Source organism: Grus americana, chromosome 1, assembly GCF_028858705.1.
Source record: "Grus americana isolate bGruAme1 chromosome 1, bGruAme1.mat, whole genome shotgun sequence".
In the NCBI taxonomy this organism is placed as follows: domain Eukaryota; kingdom Metazoa; phylum Chordata; class Aves; order Gruiformes; family Gruidae; genus Grus; species Grus americana.
The window spans coordinates 86702646-86730230 of record NC_072852.1 but is presented as its reverse complement, the minus strand read 5'-3'; the positions used below and the strand labels follow the sequence as shown (position 1 = coordinate 86730230).

At 46.6% G+C, this 27585-nt stretch overlaps 1 protein-coding gene across 2 annotated transcripts; it reads right to left on the bottom strand.

The window, feature by feature from the left end:
* Positions 1-1947: 1947 nt before the first annotated feature.
* ZYX (zyxin) lies at positions 1948-20482 on the bottom strand. 2 transcript variants are annotated; one of them, XM_054822066.1, is made up of 10 exons: positions 20414-20482; positions 10081-10341; positions 6939-7123; positions 5805-5897; positions 5002-5508; positions 4540-4681; positions 4287-4456; positions 3951-4129; positions 3557-3677; positions 1948-3142 (listed from the first exon to the last, which is right to left on the bottom strand). In XM_054822066.1, the coding sequence occupies exons 2-10, from the start codon at positions 10328-10330 to the stop codon at positions 3032-3034; spliced, it is 1758 nt and encodes a 585-aa protein (XP_054678041.1). In that variant the 5' UTR covers positions 10331-10341; positions 20414-20482; the 3' UTR covers positions 1948-3031. The 2 variants fall into 2 exon arrangements, with proteins under 2 accessions (XP_054678041.1, XP_054678030.1); XM_054822055.1 differs by lacking the exon at positions 20414-20482 and adding an exon at positions 10893-11454.
* Positions 20483-27585: the final 7103 nt, after the last annotated feature.

The following is a 27585-nucleotide window of genomic DNA, read 5'->3' as shown; positions in this document are numbered from 1 at the left end:
GTTCTTATCCTTGGAGGTATTAAAAAACTGATGAGGTACATTCCTGAGCAACCTGCTGTGGTTGACCCCGCTCTGAGCAGGGAGGTCCCTTCCAACTTCAACTGTTAGGAGCTGCTGACTCAGCTGGCCTGACAGAGAAGAGGCTGCTCAGTCCCATGTACTCAGGTACAGCCAGTAGCAAGCCCGAGCACGTATTCCCAATAGGCACTCATGCACACAAAATATACATGTATATAATATGTGCATGTATATATATGCACACACACTGTACATGACTGGCCTGAGACAGAAAACATAGCAGTCATGCAAGCACAGCACAAGCAGCGTGATCCTATTCCTTTCTCTGGCTGATCAGAATGAACCTGTTGGCAGGAAATATAGACATATATACTATGGATCCCTCTAGTGTCTTAAGACCAGCTAACACAGACACACACACAGACACTCCAGTGATTAGCCTTAGACATTGGCTCTACTCAGCAGCTGGCCTCAGGATCCCCTGATCTCCCAGTCACTCACACACAGACGCAAACAGTTCTCTGGTAGCTGGTCCAGGCTTACCAGTAGCTAACTTCCAGACCAGAGAGTAGCTGGCTTGGACCTCCTGGGAGCTCTAGCAGCTGACTCTCAGACTGGTCTCTCCAGCATCTGGCCAGACTCACAGCCATGCCAACTCATGGCTCTCAAGTCTCTTGCCCTATTCTTTCACCAGCTACTCCGACTTCACTGTTGCTACTGATTATGCAAAATAATGGGACATGCACACCCACACACTGTGCATGCACTCAGGTTATTTCCAGTTGCTGGCACTCAGACCTCCTCATGCACTGAAGAGAGTCCCTTCATACAGGAAAAAAACCCAAAACCCAACAACCCCCCCCCCCCACTCAAAAAACAACAAAAAAAAGTTTAGTAAGATGACAGGACAGACTGCACTGACGCCACACAGGGCACGGCCAAACAAGTGAACTGTGTATGTGCAGCCAGCCCCTTCTGTGCCATTTTCCCCCTAGTCTTCCCATGCTGCTTCCTCTCCTTGATCACTCCCTTTTCCTGCCTTTGATCCTGCCCCTACACATCCCATAACAAGTGTTGTACAGTCTGCAGATGCTGTTCCACTGCACCCCATGCCCCTTGGACTAACTTCCCCTTAATCTGCAAGGTGATCCAGAGAACCCTTCCCATTGACTCCGTTGGACTGACTTCATACCCAGACACCAGGCTATAGTCCTCTGATGGCTCTGGGAGGAGCTTGGTTGGAGTGCTTCTCTCCCATCATTGTTTCTCTCCTCCATGCTCCTTGGTGTTTGTGGGCATAAGCTTTTAATCACATAATCTAGAAACAACCACTCAAAACAATGCCTACAAAACAGTAAGAACTCAGGTAAGAAAGCAAATGTACAATTTGTTCATTCTTTGCTCATCCTATAGGAAATCTCATAGCGTTTACTGGATCAATTTGCAAGGAGTCATTAAAGATTTCCCCAAAACTGGCAAAAGAACAAGAGTAGGTTTAATGTCTTTGAAGTGTAGAAGCATTGATGCTTACCACAAAGAAGAGTTTCACCTGCAGTGACCAAGGCAGTACCATGTTTAAAACCATAAACATCAAACACAAACACTTTCCGAGTAGTAATAAAGGTGAAGCAAGCAAATTGACCACTTCATTCCAGTCTGATGCAAGTGCACTATAACAACTCACATCCCAGTGACACATCAAGCAGACTGCAGTCTTGCTGTACTGAAATGCAGTCTTCCACTGCTTTAAATGACAGCTACTCTTCAGGCACAGAAAGTAGGAAACTAAATGGTTTGAAAAGGAGACCAAGAGGTGGAGAGAGAAAGGCCATTGTCAGATTCCTCATCTCTGGAGGCTAGGTGGAATAGCAACTATACATTCTCTACTGCCTAAGACAGCAGTAGTTGAACAAATACAGCAGACACACGTTAATGGAAAAAAACCCACATTTTATTGAATGCGAACAGTGGTTGGACAGTGTAGTTATTCAAAAGGTTTGCTCAGTTTGAGAGTTTCTAGTCCAGGAAATGGGGCTCAGTGCAGTAACACTTGGAGCCAGACAGTACATTGCAATTACACTGCAGCTTTCACTGACAGGAGTGAAAGAATCCCTACTGAAACGGGGAGATATTCCTCAGCCTGCTGAATCCTCATCCACGCACTGAGACGCCTCCTCACCATCCGCTGCCTGTCCTTACAATGGTCTTTATTTGTAAACATGCATTCTTTGGACTGCTTTGCTACTCTGGTGCCCAGCCTGGCTGTCCAGAAACCACACTGGGAAATGATTCATTTTGGGGAGGGAAAAAGATTTTTAAAAAAAAGTTTCCAAACTCAGGAACAGAGTAGGATTCCAAACATTGCCAGTTAAATCTGGCTAAGGAAAAAAAAGATTGACAAGACAGTTAGCCAGTAAAATCCATTAGAGACAGAAAAGCTATAGTAGGTTAGCTTTTTTCCAGCAACAATAACACAAATTCCCAGTATGTTCTGCCTCCACACTCTAACCCAGGAGCGAGGGAGGAGGCAGGGGAAGACATCCTGATAATGAGGTGGCACACAAGAAAAAACAAACTCAAAGACAGAAGTGGTGCCAAGATGGAGGCTTCCACCTTCTAAGGTCAAATCATTGTTTCCTGGCTCGGTGGAACAGAAGAATGCTCAGCCCTTCCCAGCCACCAGGTCATTCTTGCTACTTCCACCAGGCAGTGGTTGAGGTCTGGTCTTTCTCCTCCAGAGTCTTGAGGGAACGGAGATTGTGCACTCACCTTCATCATAGCCCCCAGCCTGGAATACGCTGTGGCCAGGAAGTGGTGACAGGACAAGAAGTCCTCTCTTGGTGGCTTTGCAGAGTGAAGTCTAGGAGCGGTGAATCTTACACGAGTTAAGAACTGCGCTGGCGTAGTCTCCATTGGTAGCAATCTGCCTTGTCAGGCAGAGGGACAGGACAACGGCGGGGAGGGGAAGAGTATCGAGTGCAGGGGTATCAAAGGTATGCCCACTCCAAGCTCCTCAGTGTGCTGTTTTGGCACGAACAGTGTGACATTTGATACACAGCACATGCCCATCCAGTGGGAAGCACCCATTCTCATCTGCTTCAATGGACAAGGGCTTCCCACAGTCCTAAACAGGGAAAGAAAAGAGGGAGGGAGCTCAATGACAGCCCACAGCAGGGTAAATGCATTCAAGGATATAAGAAATGCCCCATCGGATCAGTATAATGGCTCAACAGCCCACTGCTCTGTCTCTGATGGTGCTGATGGGAGACACTCTTTTGAGGGATAGGCAAACCCCTACTGTGATCACAGCATGTTCCCCCGGTATAAACAACTGCTGTGTTAGGGATGTTAGAGACTACAGCCCTGCATAGTCCTTGTTCATGGACTTGTGGATGTCTAATCTTTTTCTGAATCTGCTTCAAAAAGCTCCAGATTCATTCAAAACCACCTTAGTGTTTGGTCAGGATACACAACAAAGGTGCCCAGTTGCTGGTGATGGGCATGGGAGAGATGGGAGGAGTGCGGCCACCAGGCTTACCTCACACTTGTAACATTTCATGTGGAAATTTTTCTCCAATGCCACCACACGCACTGTCTCATCCTTTCCAGGCTCTGGCATGATAGGCTCACTACAGACAGAGCAGCGTGGAGCATACTTCCTGCAACGCACAAAAATATAGCGGAGACCATGACCACTGTAGTGACATTCAAGTTTCTCACTGTCGTACAATAGTATTAGCAGCAGAGGAATAATAAATCACAAAGAAGTTTGAGGAAAGATCTTAGTTGCTGCAAGGTACATTGCTGACTCATTTTTAACTTCACTTACAATAGACCACATGGGCAACCCAACCCCATACTGCAGCAAAATTAAACAGGTGTGAGGGAATCTGCCTTCTTTCAGACACCACATGCATGTGCTCTCTCCATACCTGTGGTAGTCATCCACACAGTGAGGCTGGTTGGCCTGGTCCACAATAAAAGAGGCCCCCTCAAGAGGGGTATGGCACATCACGCAGGTGAAGCACTGGGGATGGTATGAGTTACCAGTGGCCTTCAGCATCCGGTCTGTGATGGTCTGTTTGCAGACACTGCACTTTTCCAAGGTCCCCTGAGCCCAAAGGAAACAAGTAAGACACATTAATCCAATCCCCCACCCCTGAGAGGCTACAGCACACACAGGCAAGATGGAAGGAGAAAGGGAAGGCAAAAGAGAGCAACCACAGCAAGCTCAGCTCTCTCCAGCAGCTTTCATCCCAGTGACTCACAGCATAGCAGTCCTCGCAGAAGGGCTTCTCATCCACATTGTAGAACTGCTGCCCCTGCAGCTGCTTCTCACATTTGAAGCAGGTGAAGCATTCCACATGGAAGAGGCAGTCCAGGGCCCTCACAGCTGGCTGGGTTCGTGATAGGGGCTTCCGGCAGAAGCCACAGAGCTCTGTCAATGGAAGAAGAAAGGGATTAGCAGAGATGAAAACCACCACAGTCTTAGTCCTACGGCTGCCCATTGAGGGAACGCACCAGAAGTAGCAGCCTCTGCTGCAGGCGGATGCTCCATATCCTTCATTAGTTTCTGGGTCAACATCTCCAACTCTTCTACCTCCTTCATGGTCAGAGAGGCATTTCCCCTCGGTGGATCTGCACTGGAGCCTGTGGGTCGATGCTGCAGGAACAGGAAACATTCAATCCCAAAGGACACATATAGACAGGCTCCTTCCCACCCTGTCCCTAATAAACCTACTTCTCTCACCTTTGTTCCCTAGAGAGAGACAGTGAGGAGAAATAATCTGCCATGCACTGTGCTTGCTTCTTTCCACCTTTACATGAAGACCTATCCCTCTCCACCACTGTCTCTCATTACATCTCTCTTTCAGATGGGTAACAGCTTCCCCTAGCCTGGGACAGACCCTGCCTCCTCATCCTCCAACTTTGCTCCCAGCGACACCTGTCCCAAGGCACTGGTCCCATGGCTCTATCCCTTACCGTGTCTTTTGCAGCAGCAGGTTGTTCTGTGGGATGTGGCTTCTCCTGCACTTGGGGTCTTTCCCTCTGCTGGGCATAGGTGAAATTGGGAGGCTGTGGCCGAGAGGAGGGACCTGAAGGTGAAGGGGCTGTGAACCGAGTCTGAAGGGAGGTAGGATATCTTGTAGAGTTTGAGGGAGCCATGGGAACATTGGCACCTGATTTGGGCCCAGACTTAGGAGAGCCAGCAACAGGGGGTGGGGTGAATTTAGGGGTAGGCTGAGCAGGAGAGTGAAAGGGGGGTGGAGGCACAGGTGCTAGGGGCTCCTTGCGTTGCTGTGGAGCTGCCCATGGGGTTGGGGTGGGTGTCAAATCCACCCCAGCGGGCTTGAAAGTTAAGCTTCCACTTGGCTTTGGAGTGAACTTGGAAGGAAAGGAATGAGGAGTATCTCTGGGTGCAGATGGTATTTCCACAGGGGCTTTGGGGGCCAATGGTTTCTCCAGAGAACCTGTGGATCCTGGAGATGTCTGTAAAGGGAAGCAGCAGAGAGAAACAGGCAGTTATCAGCAAGGTGGAAGAGAAAATATGATGTCTATAGCAGTAAGTCAACAGCTATCTCAGACCCACAATGCTAAGGGTTCCCACACTGTTACATATTTAGCAGTCCTGACATGTTGCAAGATCTATGCTTTCTGATCCTTCAGGTTCAGTTTCTCACTATGGTTTATCCAGACATTTTAATCTTCAGTAGCACCCTTCTCACCACCTCTGTTCAGCAAACCAGTCATCTTTCCTTCCACCTGTGACATCCTGGAGTGCTCACCCGGGATTTGAAGGGGTCATTCTTCTCCATGTCATCCAACATTACGGACAGTGAGTCAATCTCAAGATCAATGCTGCTCATCTTGCCATGTACCTATACCACCATCCATGAGGAAAGAGGGAGCAGAGCACGTTACAGGAACAGTCAGAGAACCAGGTGTATCCCCTTACAATAGCAGATTTTGACACTTTGGACTGTGGTACAGATCTGCTCCTTGCTTCGAGTGGATAGCAAGTTGGTAAGGATGAACAGGGCACAGTCTCCAATGTCTACAAACAGTGGGAAAATGCACAGCCCGAAGAAACCCACAGATAGATTTAGGTGCGAAAAGACATCTGGAGGTCTCTAGTCCAACACCCTGCTGACAGCAGGGCTAACTCCTAAGCCAGACCAGGTTGCTCAGGGCCTTGTCCAGGTGGTTTCTGAACATCCCCAAGGACGCAGATTCCCCAGCCTCTCTGGGCACCTGTGCCAGTGTTGAGCCACCCTTGGAGGGAAACAGGTTTTTCTTCTGTCCAGCAGGAATTTCCCTTGCCGCAACTTGTGTCCATTGTCTCTTGTTCTCTTGCTGTGCCCCAGTAAGAAGAATCTGTCTTCTCTCCAGCCCTCCTTTAGGTATTGCAGACTGCAGTTAGATCCCGGCCTTGGCCTCCTCTTCTGCAGGCTGAACAAACCCAGCTCTCACATCATGTGCTCCAACCCCCAATGATCGCTATGACCCTTTGCTGGATTGCAGCTAGTTCAGTATTCCTCTGGGCTTATTATAATCAGAAGCCCAACTGGAAACAGTCCTCCAAGATGCAGCATCACTAGCACCAAAGAGAGAAATAATCACTGTCCTCATCCTGCTGACTACACTCTCACCAACGCAGTCCAGAATATGGTTGGCCTTTATTGCCACAAGGGTGCATTGCTGGCTCACATTCAACTCACTGTCCACTAAGAACCCCAGGTCCTTCATCTGCAGAGCTGTAGCCCAACCAGTTGACCCTAATCTATGCTGGTCCATGGGGTGGCAGCATTTTCTGCCTTCCCAGATCTCAGGGCTTCCTGCTGCTGAGTTCAGAGTAGTAAAAAAGCTATCCCAACTCACAGAGCATCACAAGAAGCTATACTTCCCTTGACCTTACTCACCTGTGGGACAGGTACTTTGCTCACAGGCCCTTCATCAAACATCAGTGGAGGAGGAGGAGAAGGAAAAACTTCTTCCGGGGCTGGTGGAAAAGGCTCTTCAAAGGGTGGTGGGGGTGGGGGAAAAGCACAGTTTGAGGAGAAACTTGCCTCCTCTCCAGGTGGGGGAGGAGGTGGCAGTGGCAGCTCTATGGGAAAGAATGAGAATAAAATCAAGTTTGGATCATTTCTTACTCTTAGCTAGTACAAACCCCAGGAGGGCTCTTGAAGGTACCACAGCAAGTACCCCAGTACCAAGGGGAACCCAGCACCCATCCAGGACAACTGAACTCCACAGGCTGGCTTTCACTTGTCCAAAGCTATCTGCCATCATATAAACTTTCCTCAGTAGCTACCACAATTAGTCACTGGGAATAGTTATTGTATAATTGGGAAACATCTTACTATGCCCTTTCCCCCTCATTTTTTGGTGCCTAGCATATGCATTCAGATTGCTGAATACAGAGCAGCATTAGAAGGAATGCCAGTGGACAACCCAGGACCCTGAGGAGCCTGATTACGGGAAAATAAGCTGGCACCTCACAGCTGGCTAGTAAGCACTACAAGAAATAAATGGGGGAAAATAAAAGCAAGTCAAACCAACTACCATATGACCAATCTTTGAAATGGCTTTATTTTTCTGGGAGATGAAAACAGCTTTCCTTTTGGAGACTAAAATATTCCCATACCCAATACAGATTAGGACATGAGAAATCTTCCAGAACCCTTTTAAGTAGGCTGAAAAGAAACAGAGCGCCTCAACTTCCTAGAAGAAAACCCCATTGCTTTCATCTATTCATATTTGCCGAAGACATGGAACAAGCAAAAAGAAACATTTTCTACTACAACACAGTCACATAAATGTGAATCCTCTTCCCTTCACCACGTATTGGAAAAGCTGTCCTCTTATCATCCAAGCAGCAAAGAACATTGAAGACAAGGATGCATAACTTCCACACCCCTTATTCTGGACACCCACCTCTCTTCCTAGCTAGCCCCAACCAGCAGCAGGGTGAAAGACCACATCTCTCACTCCTGCTACTCCATGTGCAACTTTTTAACAGCAGTAATCAAATTGTCTCATCTTTATATCCAGCTGTTGTTGACAGACTTTATAAGGACTTCTGATCTGTAACCTAAGAGAGACAATACTGCCCTTTCAGAAAATTAAAGCCAAAATCTTTTTAGCCAGTGGAATGCATGAACTCCACTGTATGCAGCACCTCTTCCAAGCCTTTCTGTGCCAGAGACATTCTGCTTGGGGCAGAGGGAAGTAATACAGGGCTGGTATTTTTTCTTTGAAACTACAGTTTTGGGATCAAATTTGTATAAGCATGCCCTTTGATTTATTGAAATGATAAAGAATATCTAAGCCCTGATCTGTTGTCACATTGCTTCAGATGTGTTAAAAGCCTGTTTTATGAATTATTCAAACAAAAAAGTTCCCCACAAAATTACTATACCAGATTTATAGAATGATGAATACTAAATATAATGTTCCTACAGCAATACTAACTTAGCCATCCTGTCATTTAAGACAAAGAGACCAACTGCTATGGCTTATACTACTATTTGTTTGGGGAGTGTATAAGAAAGGGAGAGAAGGATTGAAGAGATGCATCAGAGAAGGATCAAATCAGATGCATTTCTCTGATGACTGAGTTTTGGTGGTTCAACTGTACTTCAGATGTCTTGCTGGCCACCCTCACCCAATGGTAACACAGCAGCTTAAGCCAAATAGTTCTTTTGCTAATCTTTCTGTCAAGTTAGTTTCTCCATAATAAGCTTTACAAGGAAGGGAGAACTGGAGTAAACAACATCCAATCCTCCACTCACACTGTACATTGAAAAAAAAAAATTTAACATTCATCTGTCTACTTTTGTACTTCAGGTAATATATTTGTGTCAGTTTGAGACCTTCCAGCAAACACATCCCTAATCCATACAACTACAGCAGAAAATCATAAAGCCTAAGATGGGACCTTGGATTACAGACACAAGAGTCTAGCCAGCAACACTTGAGAAAAAGGTCAGAGTTGGTTGGTACAATTCTAGTAGACAAAAGCACCAACATGCTGAGGCCCTCGTGACTCAAGAATTCACAGTAGGTCAGCTGCCCACTAACTTAGTATGCTAACCTAGAAAACATTGCTGTTGCATAGTCTATGCTAGACAGTGAAAGGAAAGAAATTTAAAACAGCAGCTAGCATTATCTGAATATGCATGTCCCAACAGAGGTGCACACTGATAGAGTCTAGGGGTAATATGCAGCATCGAGCATTAGCAAGAGGCCCCTAGGGAAATTTCTGGTGGCCTCACGCTCATCAATTCCAACTGTGGAGCCACACAACCAGGAACCTTCTGCTTCTTAGAGGACACAAAACCAACCAACCAACAAGAAAAAAAAAAACAGAACAAAAAACCACCCCACCACCACAGGAAATAAAAAAAAAAAAAAGAAAGAAAAAAAGAAAAAGAAAACCACAATACAGCAAGCAGTCATTCTACACAGGAAAACACACCCAGCCCAAAGCAGTAGGAAAAAGTATGAAATTCTACAAGCCATACAAACTCTAAGTCTCACTTCCTGTTTAGGATAGCTTCCACCACTTTTCTACGCAATTATTTCTTCCTCCGCATCTCCAGTAGCAAAGATGGCAACTGCAGAGTCCACGAGAAGGATCTCTACAGTCAGAAACAACCAACCTGAGCCAGGATGAATCAACAAGAAGGAGAATAGCATGATTCAACACCATCAGGGTCAACTTTCCTGCAACATATTTGCTCTCTGGCATGGTGGCCAGAAACCAGCTGCAGTTACACAATTATACACTCAGCGAATACTATGAAAAATCCATTGCATTCCTCCAACATCAGTGCAACGCACAATTGCCTTCCTGCCTCCTTTCCTAATGGAGATACTATCTACTTTGAAATCCCTTTACAATTGTTTTAGCTCATTCTGGAACCTGCCAGCCTCTACAACAAGAGTATCCGTCACTTACAGCAGTTTTGCCCCTGGTCTCATGTTTAGCCCAGTTACAGACCTTACCCCCTGAGAATTCAGAAATGCACACTCACATCTGCCACACAAGCCCTCACCTACCTTCTGCCAGAAGGGACATGGATGCTGATGGAATCTCCCCCACCTTCCCTATCTGAGCACGCTGGGCGCCAGCTCCAGAAGGCGGGGGCAGCGATGACTCTGATGCACCTCCAGCCTTGAACGGGTTCACCTTGGGTTTAGGGGCAACCACAGGTGCAAACTTCTTCTGTGGGTTGTAAAAGGAAGGAGTAGAAATGTTGATACTGACTGTGGACGTCATGCGGGTCCCTGGGGCACCTGGGGAGGCCATCTTCTCAGCACCTGGCAGGAGAGAAGAGGAAGGAAACCTATATGAAGCCAGCCTTGGGCTAGAGAGGAAATTAATAGAGAAGAACACGGGAAACAGAGGGATACAGAAATTTAAGTCTGGCCAGAGGCTGAGGTGCCTGAGCAGAGCACAGAGCACTTCCAGGATCATCACAGGAAAAAGGAGGAACAGAAACTGCAGGCTGCTCGAATGAGCCAGCACGCTTCACCATTTCAACTCAGTATGGCATTAACTGCAAAGGGGCTCTTGCCACGGAGAAAACCAAGCTCTTTGCTGCACGAGAGCCTTGCATGCATGCACGCACGCTGGGGAGGACAGCAGCGGGCCACCAGAACGAGTGTTACCCGCCATGCACATGGAGCCCCACACACCCTGAGGGGATGCCCCCAGACTCACTCTCCCAGAACTGGAATTTGCACTTCCTCTCCCCCACTTACCCAATAACACCACCCTGTTCCTCTGGACCTCAGCCTGTGACAGCCCCAGTAATGTCCCCCTTCGCCCCCCCCAACGCTGGCGCACCCCTGCATCTTCCATTCTTTACCTCCAGACCCCTGCATGCTGGAGGAGCGCAGGCAGCTGCGGCAGAACAAGAGGGCGGGTGAGGAGCTCCCCGGTGTCACATCCTCGGGCAGAGGCCCCTGCTCTCCTAGATCTCGCCTCCGCCTTCTCTCCTTCCCGCCTTCTCTCCTTCCTGCCCCCGGCGAGGGTGACAGCGGCTCCCGCCTCCCCTCACCGCTGCGCCGGCGCCCGCTCCGCCCCCGCCAGGAAGCGCTCCTCGGACGCCGCTCCACCGCCCCCCGTCCCTTCGGGCTGCGAGGGGCGCAGCCAGCACCCGTGCAGCCGCGGCTCCCGTCCTCCAGGCAGTGAGTGCAGCCGCGGTCCTACCTGCGCAAGGCCAGCCTGCGGCGCGGAAGGGGGGCAAGCACTGCGCTAGCAGCGTGCGGGCAAACGAACCCTCTCCCCTCCCTCCTTTCTTGAGCAGCTGGGGAAGAGCCCCACCAACTCGACTGTTTCAGGAGCCGCTGGTCTCATGAGAGCCACATTTCTAGCATTCTCTCAGTCCTGCAATCCAGGCCAGAAATCTCATCCATGCTAGAAAGCTCCATGAAGTCAGACGCTTTGTTGTAAAGCCTGGCATGCCGACAGTCCTCCTAACACCCCAGTACAATAGTGCTTCCGCGAGCACAGGGGCTCTGTGCCAGCATTTCAAGTTGGCATGTTCAAAACAGTACCCCTCCACGCTGCCAGCCTCTCTCCCACGGACAATAACAGCTGCTGAGACAGACAGCCCTGGTGCCACAAACATCCGCCCACCACTAATTCACCCATGGCTGCTGGTAAGACCTGCACGCCCAGTTCTCAGCACTCCCACGATTCAGTGCAGTATGGTAAGATACAGTAACCTGTAACAGCTTCTCCAGGTCACAGGCGTGTGACAACATAGACAAAAGTTCGTGTTGCTGCACTTTTTGTTCCCTTTGTGCAGGGCTGATTTGTTGCATGCACTTTGACAGACTCTTCTGGGCTTTTCAAAAGGAGGAAGAGGCTCCAACAGTGAGCAGCAGCCAAAGAGCTGTGCTGAGCATCTCCCACATGCTCCAGCATGGGAAAGGGCCAAGGCAGAAGAGTAATCAGCAAGGTCTGCCCTCAGTCCCTCAGACTTGCACATCAGAAGGGACTGACCAACTCCCTCCAGTCTGCAGCTTCCCACCGAGCTACAGAAGCTATTAAAAAGCCCTCCAGCCTTTCTTTAGACTTCTGCCATGTGCTCCACTGTTTCACGTAATGGCATAATGAACCACTTGGTAGTAGTTCTACCAGAATCGACAGCATTATAAGCAGAACACCACAGTGACAATGTCACTTCTCATCGTGATCCATCCCAGGGTTAGTCAGAGTCAGTCTTGAGACATCGGCTGCTTCACAAAAAAGTCCTGGCTTTGCTACCAGCAGCTGCCATCTCCCTTAAACCAAAGCAGCCCATTTCCCAGTATGCTATGTCACACTTAAGGCCCTTTCTGCTCAGAGCTGTCTCCATCCAGCAGCTGCCCCTGCTCATCCTCGCTTCTGTTTATCGGTCCACCCCCACACAGATCAAACCGGCTGAGAAAGGCTCACTTTGTGGAGCATCACCGCCCCCCCCCAGCCCTGCGGCATTGCCAATGCCATCTAAGCCTTACCAGAAACACACAGCTTATGTGAGTCCTGTGGCACTGTTTGTAAAAGCTATTGGAGAGGGAGTGTCACACCAGCAGACCTAATCTCAAATCCTTCTCGTCCTCACGCTTTCCCTGAGGGGAGAGATTTTTCTGCCTGCTGTAACAGCATTTAAGATGACTCAAGTGGAGCTATGAAGAAAGATGTCCTCAAACGACAGAGGCAGGATATTTAGTTGCCTCACACACTGTTTCTCTCTAACAGAGAGCAAGGAGAAGTATGAACACAGAATCAAGTGACACCTCCCTCAGCAGCAGAGTCACCTCCCAGAAGATCCCGTGGTGGGTCTCCCACCTCTTATGCATCCAGACAGCTTTCACTTCTTTGACAAGAGGCAATGGGCACAAACTGGAACACAGGAAGTTCCATCTGAATATGAGGAAAAACTCCTTTACTCTGAGGGTGACCGAGCACTGGAATAGGCTGCCCAGAGAGGCTGTGGAGTCTCCTTCTCTGGAGAAACTCAAAACTCACCTGGATGCGATCTTGTGCTCTAGGTGATCCTGCTTTAGCAGGGGGGTTGGACTAGATGATCTCCACAAGTCCCTTCCAACCCCTACCAATCTGTGATTCTGTGACCCCAAGATACTACTTTGAAAAGCTCAGCTCCTTTCCTGGGGTACCGAAAGGAGGAGGAACCTGAGGAGGCACAGAGCTGAGCATTCTTTTTCACCTCTGTTGGTAGAAAGCAGATTGACTCCAGCCACAGAAGGAGCCCCTGTAAAAGCCAGCCCAGCACTGTGGTGTGACACACCACATCTATACTTCTCCCTACTTGCCAACTTCCTCGCAACTGAGGGGGATCAGAAGGGAACTATGGCAAAAAATACAGAATATGAAATGAACAGATTAAAGAGATTTAGGAGTTATGCTTCTTTTCATCTTCTCATACAGACTAATTCCAGAAAGTTCTCCCAGCCTAGCCCAAAGTTACAATGCTTCAAAGAGAGCAAAGTCCTATCAGCTATGCAAGCTGCAAGGTAGAGCCTTAAGACAACCGAGCTGGGGGAGGGGGACATTCAGAACTAAGAGCTACAAACGTGTCCCATATATGCTCGGCTTGCCTCCTCCCTGTGCCAGGGGATAAAAAAAAAAAAAAAAAAAAAAAAAGAGGAAAAACTCCCCAAAGCTATGCAAACATATTTAAAATGTTAGGAAGCTCTACGACTTTGCAAGACTTGTATCTTCATTTTCTCAGGGCATTCCCAGAGAGACAGACTCATAAATTAAACAAATTTCATGCACAAAGAGCCCCAGATTCCTCTCTCTCAAGCACATCTGGAAAAAGGCTCCATAGGTGTCTCACTCATCCCTACGCACACAAAAGAGAGCTTGTCCCGACTACAACCAGGCAACACCCCCTCCCTCTTCCCCTCTGCTGGAGCATTTAGCTGCCTCCATTTCACCGGGAGGGAAGAAAACTCAACCAGATTCACACACATGCGAACCTCTCTTCTGCGAAAGGGAAAAAAAAAAAAACAAACCCAGGAGCCACCACAGTAAATCGATCCCAAAGAGACCGAGAAACTTCGCAGGAGGCCAGCAACCCTCCCGGCGGGAGCGGCAGGAAACCCGCACCCCCCGACACGGGCGCACACCCCTAACTCGGTCAACACCAGCCCCAGGGCTGCAGACAAAAACCTTTCTCGCTAAACCAAGAGAAGGGACTCACCTCTGGGGACAGGGCTAGGGGGGGAGAGGGAAATGCCGCCCCCGGGGCTGGAGATCGCGGGGCTAGGGATGGGCTCCTCTGCCCCCGCACGGCCGGCTGCCTCAGCCTGCCTGCTTGCCGGGAAAGGCAGCAGAAATGAAAAGTGGGGGAGCTGCGGAGCCCAGACGCTTCTTACCAACTCGCGAAAAAAGCCTCGCCCAGGCAAAGTTGTTTGACCATAAAAGGAGAGAGGCTGCGCGAACAGCTGAGCTCACTCGCTGGGGAATGTGGCAATGAGGTAAGGGGGGAAGGCGTGCGCCGCTGGGGGACGGGGCTTGCTGAGGCAGCGGCGGCGGCGGCGGCCCCGGGCTGCTACCTTCTGCGTGCCCCCTCCGGCTTTACGGGGAGGAGGGAGTTACTTCTCTGTCTCTCGTGAAGAAGAAATGTTTGCTGGGGTTTCCTCTAGGGCCTCGTAGTGCCGTCACTCGCCCAGCGCCCCTCCTGCCCCTCCCCCCCCCCCCCCCTCGGGCGTCTATCCCGGGCCGGGCTCGCAGCCTTCCATCCTCGCAGAATTCTGCTCCTCCTGTCCTCCCTAATTCCAGAGCTGCCCCCCTGCCCGTGATTTCACTCCAGTCGCTGAGCTGGACTTTAGGGAGAAATTCAGCAGCTCTGGTGAGTCAGGGTTCCTGCTGGCCTCTTCCTTGCATGAACCAGCTGTGAGAGCATTTGACTTATGCTCCCCCAGTCTTCCAGAAATTAAAGCAAACATCAGATGACTCCACTGTGCAGAAAAGCAACTCGTTCTCCTTGTACTGGCTGCAAGGCAAACACTAAACTGTTTCATATCAAACACTAGCCACTTTAATTGCTTTGTTGGATTGCCTGTGCTGTGCATCAGTTTCATTTTTATCCCAGTGCTGGCTGGGGGTTCAGCCCTGCTCTAGACAGGGACAGCCTGACCTAGCACAACAGAGTATGTGATTTTCAACCCCAGTCTTTTCTTCTCCTTGCTTTCGAACCTCTTGAGGAGGAGGGATACCAATAAAGACACAATTCCTGTGTTTTGCGCAATCATTGTACTTTGGAATTTGGTCTTAATATTGGGGTTAATACCCCTACTGTTGCAAATTCCCTGGAAAATTACTGTATTTGGTAATGCCCAGGATGTCTGGGGCTTGTCTGCTCCTAAGACTTACCTATCAACATAGGTATCTTTCAGTACTCACAGGTGGGTAAGCCACAAACCACACCAGTTAGATTCCCAGTGTGTGCTACTGGAAAAATGTTCATATTAGTCCTGAATAGGCATTTATCTATCTGGGTACAGAGATGGATCAGCAGGTATACTCAGTTTATTGTGCCAGACCTTGTCATTTCTGGAATTAGCAGCAATCCTCTGCATAAATCACTTTGGTTATCCCATGCCATGAAAAAAGTGATCTGGTATTTTGGAGTGTATTGTGGTGTGAATGCTCTGCACCATGGGTGAAATGACAGCCCACTACAAAGCAGATGTTGGAGGGATTTAGAATATGCAGTTCTAGAAGGGCGCTTCTTTGAGATGAGTGACCGGAAGCAAGTCCCAGTACTGGCCATCAAATCAAAGCTTAGAAATTCTTAAGAGTTCAAAGAACCCATCTCAGAGAGACTGAGTTTTCATGGAGACAGATATGAAGAATCTTCACTGGTAATTCAGCCGTGCAATGCAATGAGTAAATAAAGAATAATGCAATACAGAACTGATGTGGCAAATTCATATACTGCACTGAGATGAGGAGTATGCTAGCAGTGGTTAGATGCCTACAAAATGAAAATAAAAATAGATGTAAGAGAAGGAAAAATAAGCCCTTGAATGCAAAAGGAAGGATTATTTGCAAGAATGCTAACAGGGAAGTAAACTTGTCTGGCAGAAAAATCTTACCTGTATTCAGGAGGGTTCAGGTAGCTGCGGATGGGAATCTTTGTGTTAACAATAGGTTTAAGGTCAGAGGAGAGCAATCTGGATGCTGGACAGGATGCTTTAGTTGTGTTAATGTAAAACGTCTGCATCTGTATAATTTCTGTCCATATCAACAGATCAATTAATGCCATTTTCTCTCAGTGTGAGTTAGTTAATAATTAGTGATGCCACGTAGGAGTCCATGTTTTTTCTAACCAATGAAAAGTTCTGACTCATATCCGTGTTGCATCTCTGATACTTCTTTAGTCATGTAACGTCTGTTTAGTCTAACCACATTTTATTGATTAATGCTAAGCAGCTACTCATAAGCTTTCCCTGTGCTGTATTACATGCTATGTCTGGGTCTCCTGGAAGAGTTGGGAATACGTAATGGCTCTGCTTCGGTCCCCAGGCCAAGAGGTACAGACGAGGTTAGGCCCACACCATCCAGGGTAGGGCCACCTGCAGCACATTGTCTGCATCTGTATGGAGCAGCAGATGTAATGTGCCCTGGTAAGAGCTCTGCTAGGATCTGTTCTGCTCCCACAGCACAGCCCTCTCCTAGTGTGCTCCTCCTCCCCTCCTCACTTCCTCCCTCCCTGTGTTCTCCATATGAAAGGCTACATCTGGCATAGGTTGACACTTGCCACGGCTGCTGCTTCCACTCTTCGTGGAGACCATGATGTACGCAGAGCTGTCTGTCTCCTGACCAAAGAGCAGTTTCAAGTTGGAGTGCCTCAGTCCCACTGTGGGATACATGTCGACAGCTGGATGCCAAACACAGAGAGCTGCACCGGGGGCGGCAGAGCCTCCAGTCCTTACGAGCTTGGTCATCCTCCTGCATCTGTGAAACTGGTGTGCAGTCAGGAATGCTATTTGCAAAGGTCATGAATTCTCCTGGAGAAGTCCCTGAACAACCAGCTACCCAGGACACAGAGCTAGTGTCCCTCTGCTGCTTCCCTTCAAAACTGAGTCTGCTGTGCAAAGCACACTTGGAAAGTGTCTGTCCCTCAGAAGGGGAGCTGTTTTGCAGCTACAGAGAGCCTCCCTGATCCCTGCCAAGTGTCACTGCAGGTCTTCAAATCCCACTACGCAAGTATTGCATGGTACACACACACATATGTAGATATTTTTAAAAGGCCATTCTAGCCATACACATGCAATTGGATTAGCCTGACTAAATCACTAGAATAGGCCATAAGCTGTAAACAAAAAACTGCAAAGCCCTGCTGTGCCAGCAAACACTTTTTAGTGAGGCAAATCAGCCATATACACAAGTAAGACAGAGCAAAGTATCCCTGTGGTATGACCTTGGTCGTGCCAGCACATGATGGGCCATCAGAAGCGGCCAGGGGAGCAGTGGTCTGGGCTGGTGCCTGTCGAGGAAAGAAGCTCCATTTCCAGCAAGGCTGGTAGGTCTTTCTTAAACAGAGCCATGACGGGGGCTCCTGGGCAGAAGAAACAGCTCCCAAATGAGTTACCATGGCTGTTCCCTTGTTTCCTGCCACTAAGATTTCCTGCTGAGCTGCTGCCTCTGGCCGCTTCTTGGCAGGGCGGCAGGCGTGCAGCTCCATGGCTCCTAGGGCTTGCTCGCTGTCAGGCTTCCTCCTTCCCACACGTCCTGCTCACCGCTGCTGGGCTCTGCGCCCGAGGGATGAGGAAAGCAAGCAGGCTGTCCCGCAGGTAACTCTTCCCCCAGGTGGAGTATGAGCTGTTCTGCAACTCTAGAGAACCGTGAGCAGTCACCCAAGGCCTGGAGAAGGCAGTGGGATGCAGCTGAAGCACGGATGGGTGACTGGGGCATGCCTGTGTACGCAGCTGAGTATGGATGGCTGCCAGAGCCCATTCTGCTTGGAAAGCAGCCATTTCCACATTCTAAGGTACCCTTGCCATTTCCTCAACTGTGTGCCCCACCCCTTGCCACCAGCAAGACAAGCAGTGACGTATTTGGCTGTTCTGTGGCAAATACTGCTTGTTTGACTGTCAAAGAAACAGATCTGTCAGCCTGCTAATTAAAGAGTTCCTGTGTGTGGTGCAAGCTTCTTTCTGCCCCTGTGTGCCATACCCTAGTGGTAGATGTTTCCTTTCTTCACTTAGTTATGTAGAGTAGTCTTGTAAGCATGGCACAAACAAGCCATGCTCCTTCCTGCAAATAAGCGTAATCACATACATGTATGTACTCAGCAGAGCTGGGTGCACGCTTTGTTGCACCCTGGGGGATTTTGAGAAAAAGTTCCAGGAAAAATTTCAGTGTACGTATGTGTTGGGGGGGAGGGTACAGTGTCCTTGGAAAAGGGTTCTTCCCCCTCATACTCCCTTTGACAAAGCTGAGAGGCAAAAGCAAGGTTATCAATTCCCTTGGTCTCATACAGCGCTTCCTCCTATGCTGTATAATAGAAGTTCTGTGGTGGCTTCCCAGAGAAGCATCTGGTGCAGCTGCTCAGTACTGGAGGGACAGAGATGCCGAGCTACAGTCTCAGTGACGTTAACCTGGGACAGGATCCTAGTCACTCCAGTCCCCCCTTTCTATCCCAGTGCTATTATTTTCTTGCATAAGAAGTGAGATAGCCAAATAAGCAGGGATGAGCTTTAAAGACTGCTAATTCTCTATTTTGTAGTGTGCCTACAAAGATGTGCCATGCATATGCCAGGGCATGCTGTACTTGTGAGTACATTAGGAATATATAAGAAGATTGTTCTGGTCAGGAACAATAAAGCCTGGTGTAATCCACACCTGTGTTATCTATAGGGCGTGGATCCTGAAGCAAACTACCCTCTCTTTTGAGCCTCACAAAACCAAATAATTGGTTAACTCCAGATTGGAGTCCTGGCAAAACCTACTATATACACAGTGTAGATGATCAAGGAACCAAAGCCCTGGAGCAAAGCAACAAACCAACCAATTAGGCAATATAGTCCATACATATAGTCCAACAGTCTGCTTGCAAAAAATATTAGGCCAAATGTTATCTACAAACTACACAGTAAAATACAATTTGAGTACAGCTTTAAGAGGTGCAGCCCCTCAAGCCTTTGCTTTCCAAAAGCCAGAGGTGTGGAGCTATATGAAGTTTTCTGCAGTTCCCAGGTTTAGTACATGGGGCTAGTAGTATTTTTGCTAGTTAATTTACTGCCGGTATGAATAAGAGGATGACTACAGACCAGACAAAAATCTTTGACTGTTTCATGAGGTTGTCAGGATAATTAGCAGGGCCTTGCAGTGGACCCACTGTCCTTTCAGTGGCAGCTAGGAGTCTGTGACAAGTGACAACATAGGGGAGAGAGCTGATCTTCAAGCAGAGTGTGAGTTTCAGTAGGTTGAAAATATAAGGGTGTGACACACAGGCCTTACTGAAGATTTGTGCTAAGTTCATTCTGTATCTAGCAAAGTGATCAAGCACTGTATGAAAGCCACTGACTGTGGAGGATGGGGTAGTAGCAGTTACAGGCCCCCATGGCCAGCACTTTGTAGCTAGTCTAAGTTATATTGAGAGATCAGTAGCCACGGCTATTGTTTGAAATGTGGGAGAGGTCCTCAAAAAGCATTCCATTGTGTATTACATAGCCATTGACAATTTGCATATTGGGTTCTCCAGAGGTGTGCTGGGATGACAGAGGCATAGCCTAATTTCTGGATCTGTTGACTACCACCACTTTAAACCAATGCAGAGGGCTTTTCCTCTCTTAACTGTGAACCATCCCTGCCTGTCAGTAGTAGATGTTTGGGCAAGGGCATTAAAGACATAACATTAAAGAACTCAGCTGTGGATGTATGTTTCTGGAGATGCACTTCCTTCAGCCAAGGCATTCTCCAGTTGCCTTGATGAAGGTCAATATGATGACCATGTCCCCTAGGTACTTGGCAAATCTCCTACCCTTTGCTTCCAGGGCTCTTGAAAAAAAGTTATTTGGAACCTTTAACCTTATCCAAAACACTTCAGTTTTCATGTAAACAACTTAAGAGCAGCAGGTAGTGAAAGATGCCTGGAAACTAAGCCAGCAGAATCTCATCATGCTGCTAATGAAAATAGGGTGGGTCAGGTTATGAGGAAAACCCTATCAAACTATTTTCTGCAGAGTGACTGATGGTTTCAGAGAGTGTTAGACTTGCTGCTGCCAAAAGAAATAAATTACATATTTACAAAGCTATTTCTCCAGATCAGTGTTGCTTTTCCTGGGCCTCCTACCAACAGCTTTCTTCCCAACACCTTGGTACATAGTGCTCAACGTCAGGAAAAGAATTGCTGGGTCCTACCGGCAATAATCCTTTTCCTTCCTGTTTATTTTGCTTTTATGGCAGTGGTCTCCACAGCTGTGTCCTCCCAAGGTGGTCATCAAGCCTCTGTCTTAAGAATATAAAACAAAAATGAGATTTGATTTTAAAAAAAGGATATATTTGTATTGAAAACATGTTTTTGAAGTAAAACAGAAAATATTGTGGATTTGTGCAAGGGTGTGGTAAATTTGAAACAGTGCAAGAGCCATGTATTATATCCATACAATGCATAGGCAAGCAGTGCAAGATGACATAACCACAGCAACCTCAGATGTAACACCCTGAAAGGGAAGGAGCTGCCTTAGTTCCAGTTGTCTGCTTGCTTTGGGACACACCAGACAGCCTGCATTTCTTCAATGCAGTAAAATGGCTCCAATTTTTTCCTGATCCAAGAAAAAGGAAATCTGCGTAGAGGTACAAATTTGTACATACATAATGAGATACTGTCTGTATCCATTCCCTCCTAAGTTTCAAAAGGAGGCATTCCACAGGGGCTAGTCTACACACTGCAAATGAGTCTTCTTGTGGAATGGGACAGAGAAGGGTAGAGGTTATGGTTCAGTACTGAGACGAATGCTTTGAAGAATATGGATGAAGGTCTGGTCTGGTTGATACTGTTCATTGCCTCTAATTCCTCAGACTTGATATCACTGCAGACAGCTATCAGCCCTTCACTGCCAAAAGCCTAAATTCAACTTAATAACCTTAGCATGGAGTCAAGATTAGAGGGACACTAAATTTTAGACTCTTTCTGACTCTTCCATGTTCCATACTCTCAGGCACCTGGCTTGGTTTTGAGGCTGGAATGACTCCCTCATTAGACACAGAATTCATTTTGTCTTTCAGCCTACACTGATGAGAAGCCTACAGTAAGCTGCATCCTATCTGCTTTGCTCTCTCAGATTATACCAGAGTCCTAGAGTTTCCATTTGTGTTTGCTTTTGACTCGAAAATTGTTGGTCTCCAAATCCCTGCACCTCCAAGGAAGGAATGGAATTTCAAGTTACATAGATGGTGCCTGAAGAATTCTACTCTCCTAAACATAACAATTATTTACGTGATTTGAGGCACCATGAGACCAGAACTCTTCTCATCTACAATTGTTTCAACTCTTTTTCCCAGCTGACAGTAAACTGAGGAAGTAAATATGAAAGTATGATAAATGTTCTCTTACCTACTGCAGATTAAAACCAACTTTGGGGAGACAGAAAGGAAAAGCAGCCTTCTGTGAGAACAGAGGACAGCTAAGATCCCCCGAAATGCAGAAGACCTGCTCTTGCATTAACTGCACCGTATGGTTCAGGGCCTTAATGTGTAAGAATGGGCTTACTACACATGAGAGCATGAAAAGCGGGAAACCTCTTGAAGAATTGTGATGGCTAATTATAGTATCATACTGTAAAAAACCCCCCATATATTGAATCAATGTATGCCTTGATTCCATTGAAAATTGCTTTTCTGTCAAAACATGGCCTGAAAAGGGTTGGCTGAAGATTAAAGATGCTGGGTAAGAACAAGTCACTGCCCTTCAGGTCAGACAGGGCTTTGAGCAACCTGATCTAGTGAAAGGTGTCCCTGCCCTTGGCAGGGAGGTTGGACTGGGTGATCTTTAAAGGTCCCTTCCAACACACACAATTCTATGAAAGAGTACTTGCAGGCATTTAAACCACTAGTGATTCATGGCAGGGGTACCCAACTGCAGTTGCTGGCCAGTCACAAACTCAACTAGATTTACGGAGAAGCAGCACAACTGTGCGGCAGCACAAAAGCGCTGCAGTGTTAAAGGCCCTCCTCAGCGCTGGCCAGCAGGCATTCTCACCCTGCGGCTGCTTTGTCCCAAGGCAGGAGCATTCCTTCATAGGTGTGGGAAGTGACAGCGTTACCAGTTGCTGGACGTAACGCTGCCCAGACTGGGGGCTATTGTCTTTACCATACATGGACTTCAGGGCCTTTGCCTTAGCCCAGTACTGATATATACACCTCCATATACTGTGCAGTGCAACAATAAACTTTATTATTTGAGGAGTTTCCAGTGGCCACCTCTCAAGTTGCATCAGTGCCACGAAACCCAGGGGATTTCTTTCAAGGATTAGCTATGATCACAATGGGTTTGAGGACAGCATGCTCATCTTTCCTGGCCTGCTTCAGGTAGGGGATGCCTCCTAGCCAGAAGCACCTGAGGGTAGCATCAGGATGTCAAGGGTTGCAAGACAATAAGAAGAAAAGGTAGCAAGGCAGCCTCTTCTAAGATCCTGTTCCTCAAATTTCAGCAGAGAACACAGAAAGAAGCAAGGCCCAAATGTGCTTAATTAAAGCTGTTGTCAGCAGGTGAAAACATTTGAACTCAGAAGACTTGCAAACACAGATGGGAATGGAAAGGTGACCTCTAAATAAGCAGAGAGGTGAGCAGTCTGGATCCCACCATGTTCCTTATGCAGTGCAGCACTGCACAACAGAACAGGTAGATGTATTCACATCCTCCAGAAACAGCAGCAAGCCTGACTTGATTCCAAAAATAGTTTGAGTCAATGTTGATTTGCCAGAGCCTACTCGCAACAGCTGTGTGCTCTATGTTATATGGCAGAGGGTACTTTCTGGAGATTTTATATATGAGGGCCGTTCTGTCAGTGCATGAGTGAACAGTTTAAGTTGATATTTTGCTTCTTGATACATTATACTATCATTATTCCAGATAAAAGAATTTGGCATTGAGGACAGAATCACTAGCTTTTTGAATAAGAAGTACTTTTTTTATTCAGACTTGATTTTAAGGTTTTGGGTATTTTTATATGTTTTTATTAAGATTTGTATAACTCCAAAACCACATTGCAGGAAAAAAAACAACCTTATTTTTAAAAGAGTTGGTATCTACAGTTTCTGTGAGCTTCTAGTCCCCCATCTCCAATATATCAAAGGAAGAGAGTGAGGAGATGACAACTGATATTTTGTAAGGCTAAAAATATTGTGCCTTTTTACATAACACTGGGAATTTAAAAAGCACATAAACTGCTTGCAGATTATTTTTAAAAATGCAGTTTGAGCAATACCACTAGTATAGATTCAACTGACATTTAGGAGAAGTAGCTGCTGTATGTTTCACTGTTTGGAACAGAGACATTCAGTAGAGAATGAAGTAAACATTTTTTAAAAGGCAAAATAAGACTCAGCCTGCATCAAAGATGTGTGCACCCTAATATACACCTCACATTTATGTCATCGGTGGTGGCTGTTTTTCTAGTGCATACCACATACCCTTTCTGACCCTGCAAAGCAACCTCCTCAGACCTCCCCTGATGGTGAGGAACCTCAGTGTTACTGCCAGAGATTCACCAAGTTCCCTTTCTCTTCCCAGGATTTCTTTTCTTTTCTCCTCCTCAATTGTTAGCATCTGCTGAGCCCTTCCTGGCAGGGAGGGAGTGGGAAAGAGTCCCTTATCTGTGAACTCACTCATCTTCCCATTCATGCGCCACTGGAAAAGCCCCAGGCCATGGCGGGTGAAACTGGAATTTCAGAGCATGGCCCAGCCTACCTCCAGTCTTACTCTGCGTGAGAAGGCATTTAGCTGGCTCAGGCACAAGGTAAGGACATACGAGGATGCAGACTAGATTTATGAAAGATACTCGCCAGAATGGTGTTGCTGCGTGGGTGAAGTTTGTGACAGATGAAGCAGGCTAGACACACTAATTCTTTGATACTGAGCTGCCCTTCCAAAGTGCGACGGTTCTTCATGCTCAAATGGAAGGTGATGTGTGACCACATGCAGTAGGTCAGTGTCCTACAAAGGCATTGGTGAAATGCTAACAGAACAGACCACACCACCACAATTCCAGATGGTAAATTTCTTTCCTACATCTTCTGTAAAGTCTAGAAACAGGAACTGTATGAAAGATAAGATCTTAATGTATGTAGAACAGAACATGACACTTCTGCATGACTATTGATAAAGATCAAACATGGATGAAGATGCTCAGAATATTACACTTGCTAAAAATCTGCAAAACAGCAATGTTGTTCTAAGAAACATGAAGCTACAAATCCTTAAGAAAAACTAAGATAAGGTGAGAAAAGAATGGCCAACACTGAGCATTGAACATTTATGTAAGCATGTATCAATACGCCAAAACTATATGTTATAAAGAAAAGTGATTGTATTTTAATAGAATACCACCAAATGAGCGAGGTCACACAACAGGGATCTTGCAGCACAGCAGGTATGTGAGTACTGTCTGTTGTTAGATTACAGCTTTGTATGCTTTTTCTGTGTTGGGATGACATACCTCTCCACTGAAAAAATTCTTAAAAGTTGTTTCAGAAATATGTTTTTTAAAAAACTCAACCTGTGTTGAAATGCATGTGTTTTTAAGGCATCTGGCTAACATTGAAGTACTTAATGCCTCTCAGTAAGACTGTCCTTAATTTGGGACACTCCATCAATGTTCATCTTCCAATAGATGATGCCAGGATATCCAAAGCATGTGTCTTTACTTCGGCAGCATAGGCCAATTTGAGAACTCACCATGCAGGGGAAGAGGAAAAATAATGTTTTGGTGCTCACCATTACCTCTCTTCAGCAATATGGGACAAAATACCCAGGAGAATTTTTAATAAATACACTATTGAGAGGGTGGATTGATTAGTTCTGTCTCAGCACTGAACTATTATGCTCTCATTAAGTTTTTTATGACCTCTGGGTGCAGGCAGAACAGGATCATGTTTGCTCAGATGTGAGTATGGGCAAGCATGACCTGATATCACAACATGTAATGCAAACATATCCTATGTCTATACCTGTTGTCCCTTCTAATCTTCAGCTGATTCACATAGTCTCATATATTTTCCCAGCTTGCAAGGACCCAGCCTTCCACTTCTGTCAGATAAGTTACACCGCTTTCAGGATCTCAGCTGCATTGGCACTGCTTTTTTTCATTCTTTGAACCTCATAAAAAGCCTTTCTGTTTGTCACCTGCACTGAAGGAGATCTGAACAAGAAAAAAGAACTGTACGAGTCATTTTGCTATCTCATTTCCTTTTCAGTCCACATGAAAATCCTATCAGTAGCTAATACAGCTTGATGTAGAATTAACTCTTGTGGCATCTACTCCATTACTTCTATGAAGCAATTACAGAGACCTCTGCCAGAAGCAGCATTTACTGGGGAATCCATACTGCCAGTGGCAGGAGGCCAGTAGAGAAGCATATTGGAGCAACGGTCCCTGGAGGACGGTTCCTGCCTCTATAGATCTGATACAGATACTATTTTTGTAAACATCTCCTACTCATGAACTTCATAGGCCTCTGTATATTTTCCACAGCTGAAGATACATCTTGCAAGAAGCATACAGGAAGTTTCTGCATGTCTTTCTGTGAGAGTAGTTGGTCAGGCCGCAGGATTTTAAATAAGGATCTTAAAAAGGATCAGAGAAGGAGAAGAAGGTGAACAGTCATTTTTCAGAGCCTTTTCATGGGAGGATAGACATAGTTGCCAATGAGACCTCTGGGGACAAGAACTAATGTTAGGATGAATGATAGACAGAATAAAGAGATTTTAAATTATTTGGGGGTTGGCAATGTTTACTTGAAAGTGGAACATTAGGTGGCAAGACTTATATTGGTAATGTTTTAAATTTTAACTGGTTTAAATGGCAGCTAAGGGAGATGACAGGGGCACATTACCTACTGTGATATAATCTGCATCCCTGATAATTAATGGATGAAAAGAATAAATTTACTCCGCAGGTACGACAGTGACAATAGCTCTGTATTTTATAAGCAGTGTTTCTTAGGAAGAAGCTGTTCCAGTATTTATAAGATCTTTATATTTATATAGAGCTGTAGGGAACATCTGGAAAAACAGGTTGAATAGATTCATCAATGGCTTATAGAAAAGATAGACAATGCTGAAAAGGCATCTCTTAAAAAGCAAACAGACTTTTAAATAGCATAAGTGTGTCATCAGGGTTACGATGGAGGTGCCTCAGTGTGGGTTTGGAAGAACTTGTTAAAAATCAGAGCTTGCTCTGAAACTGCTTTGCTCTGTGCTGTTACCAGCCCCTCTCCCGGGCACGAGGTCACTGTCTTTAGCTTTTCTGGAACTATGTTTTCCTCCCCTGCCATCTCTGCTTTGACCTAGAGCGACCACTCTGCCTGTGTGCAGGGGGTGGGGGGAAGAGACCACTGGAAGCATGGATCCTTGTCTGTTCCCAACTCACCTTGGCATTCAACCCCCAAACCAGGTAGTACTCACCTAGGAGCACATACTTATTGTTGTTGAGTTGATTATGGCATGTCAGTCAATCTCTCTGTTGCATTCATGGCAAAGGTGCAGGAGTGGGGGAGGAAAAAGGTCAAGGGAACTTTATGTTGCCCTTCCACCAGCAGCATCCTTGACCTCGTTGGGCAGCCCTGAAGCTGTGCTCTGGAAACACAAGTTCCTAATGGCAGTGACCTACAGCCCGTGACAGCTCGAACACAGCCACGCTTTTCCTTCTCTCTTGCCTAGTGTGCCTCTCACAACAGGGTCTGTGGAGGGGGAGGTCTACAGCTCTACGAGGGGCACGTAATTTCACCCATCATACAAATAATTCAGGAGGTTGCAAGTGGCTGTTTCCTAGTGCTCCATCCTTCTGAGATACCCAGCTATGTAAAGAATCTATCCATGTTTCTCTCTTTAGATACTTAAATGTCTCCATCTCCTAACCCTGTATGAAAAAATTTACTTAAATTTACAAAGATCTTGCAGACCAGCATTTAAATCAGCACTTACAAAACATATTTTGTACACAATTACCTACATGAAATTATAGCCTCATTGTTTAAGAAAGTACCCACAATGCTTAGAGAAAATATTCAGAACCTGTCAGAAAGTGTAATTCAAAGAAAACAAAACAATTTATGTTTTGTCATTTACCTCCTGTTCCTTGCAGCAGCAATGGGAATGCTGTTGCTCAGGAAAAGCAAGGACAGAAACTGGGGGGGACAGTTAGATTTACACTCTGTTTTAGTCCCTTGTTCAAAGATTCAGTCCTGTCACTTCCCTCCTACATGATAATTCTCATTAAATCATATTCTCATGAAATCATCTATTTCTTCAGAATGTAAAATAGCTACTGTTTTCTTATGCTACTGTAAGATAAACATATTTGAACTGAATT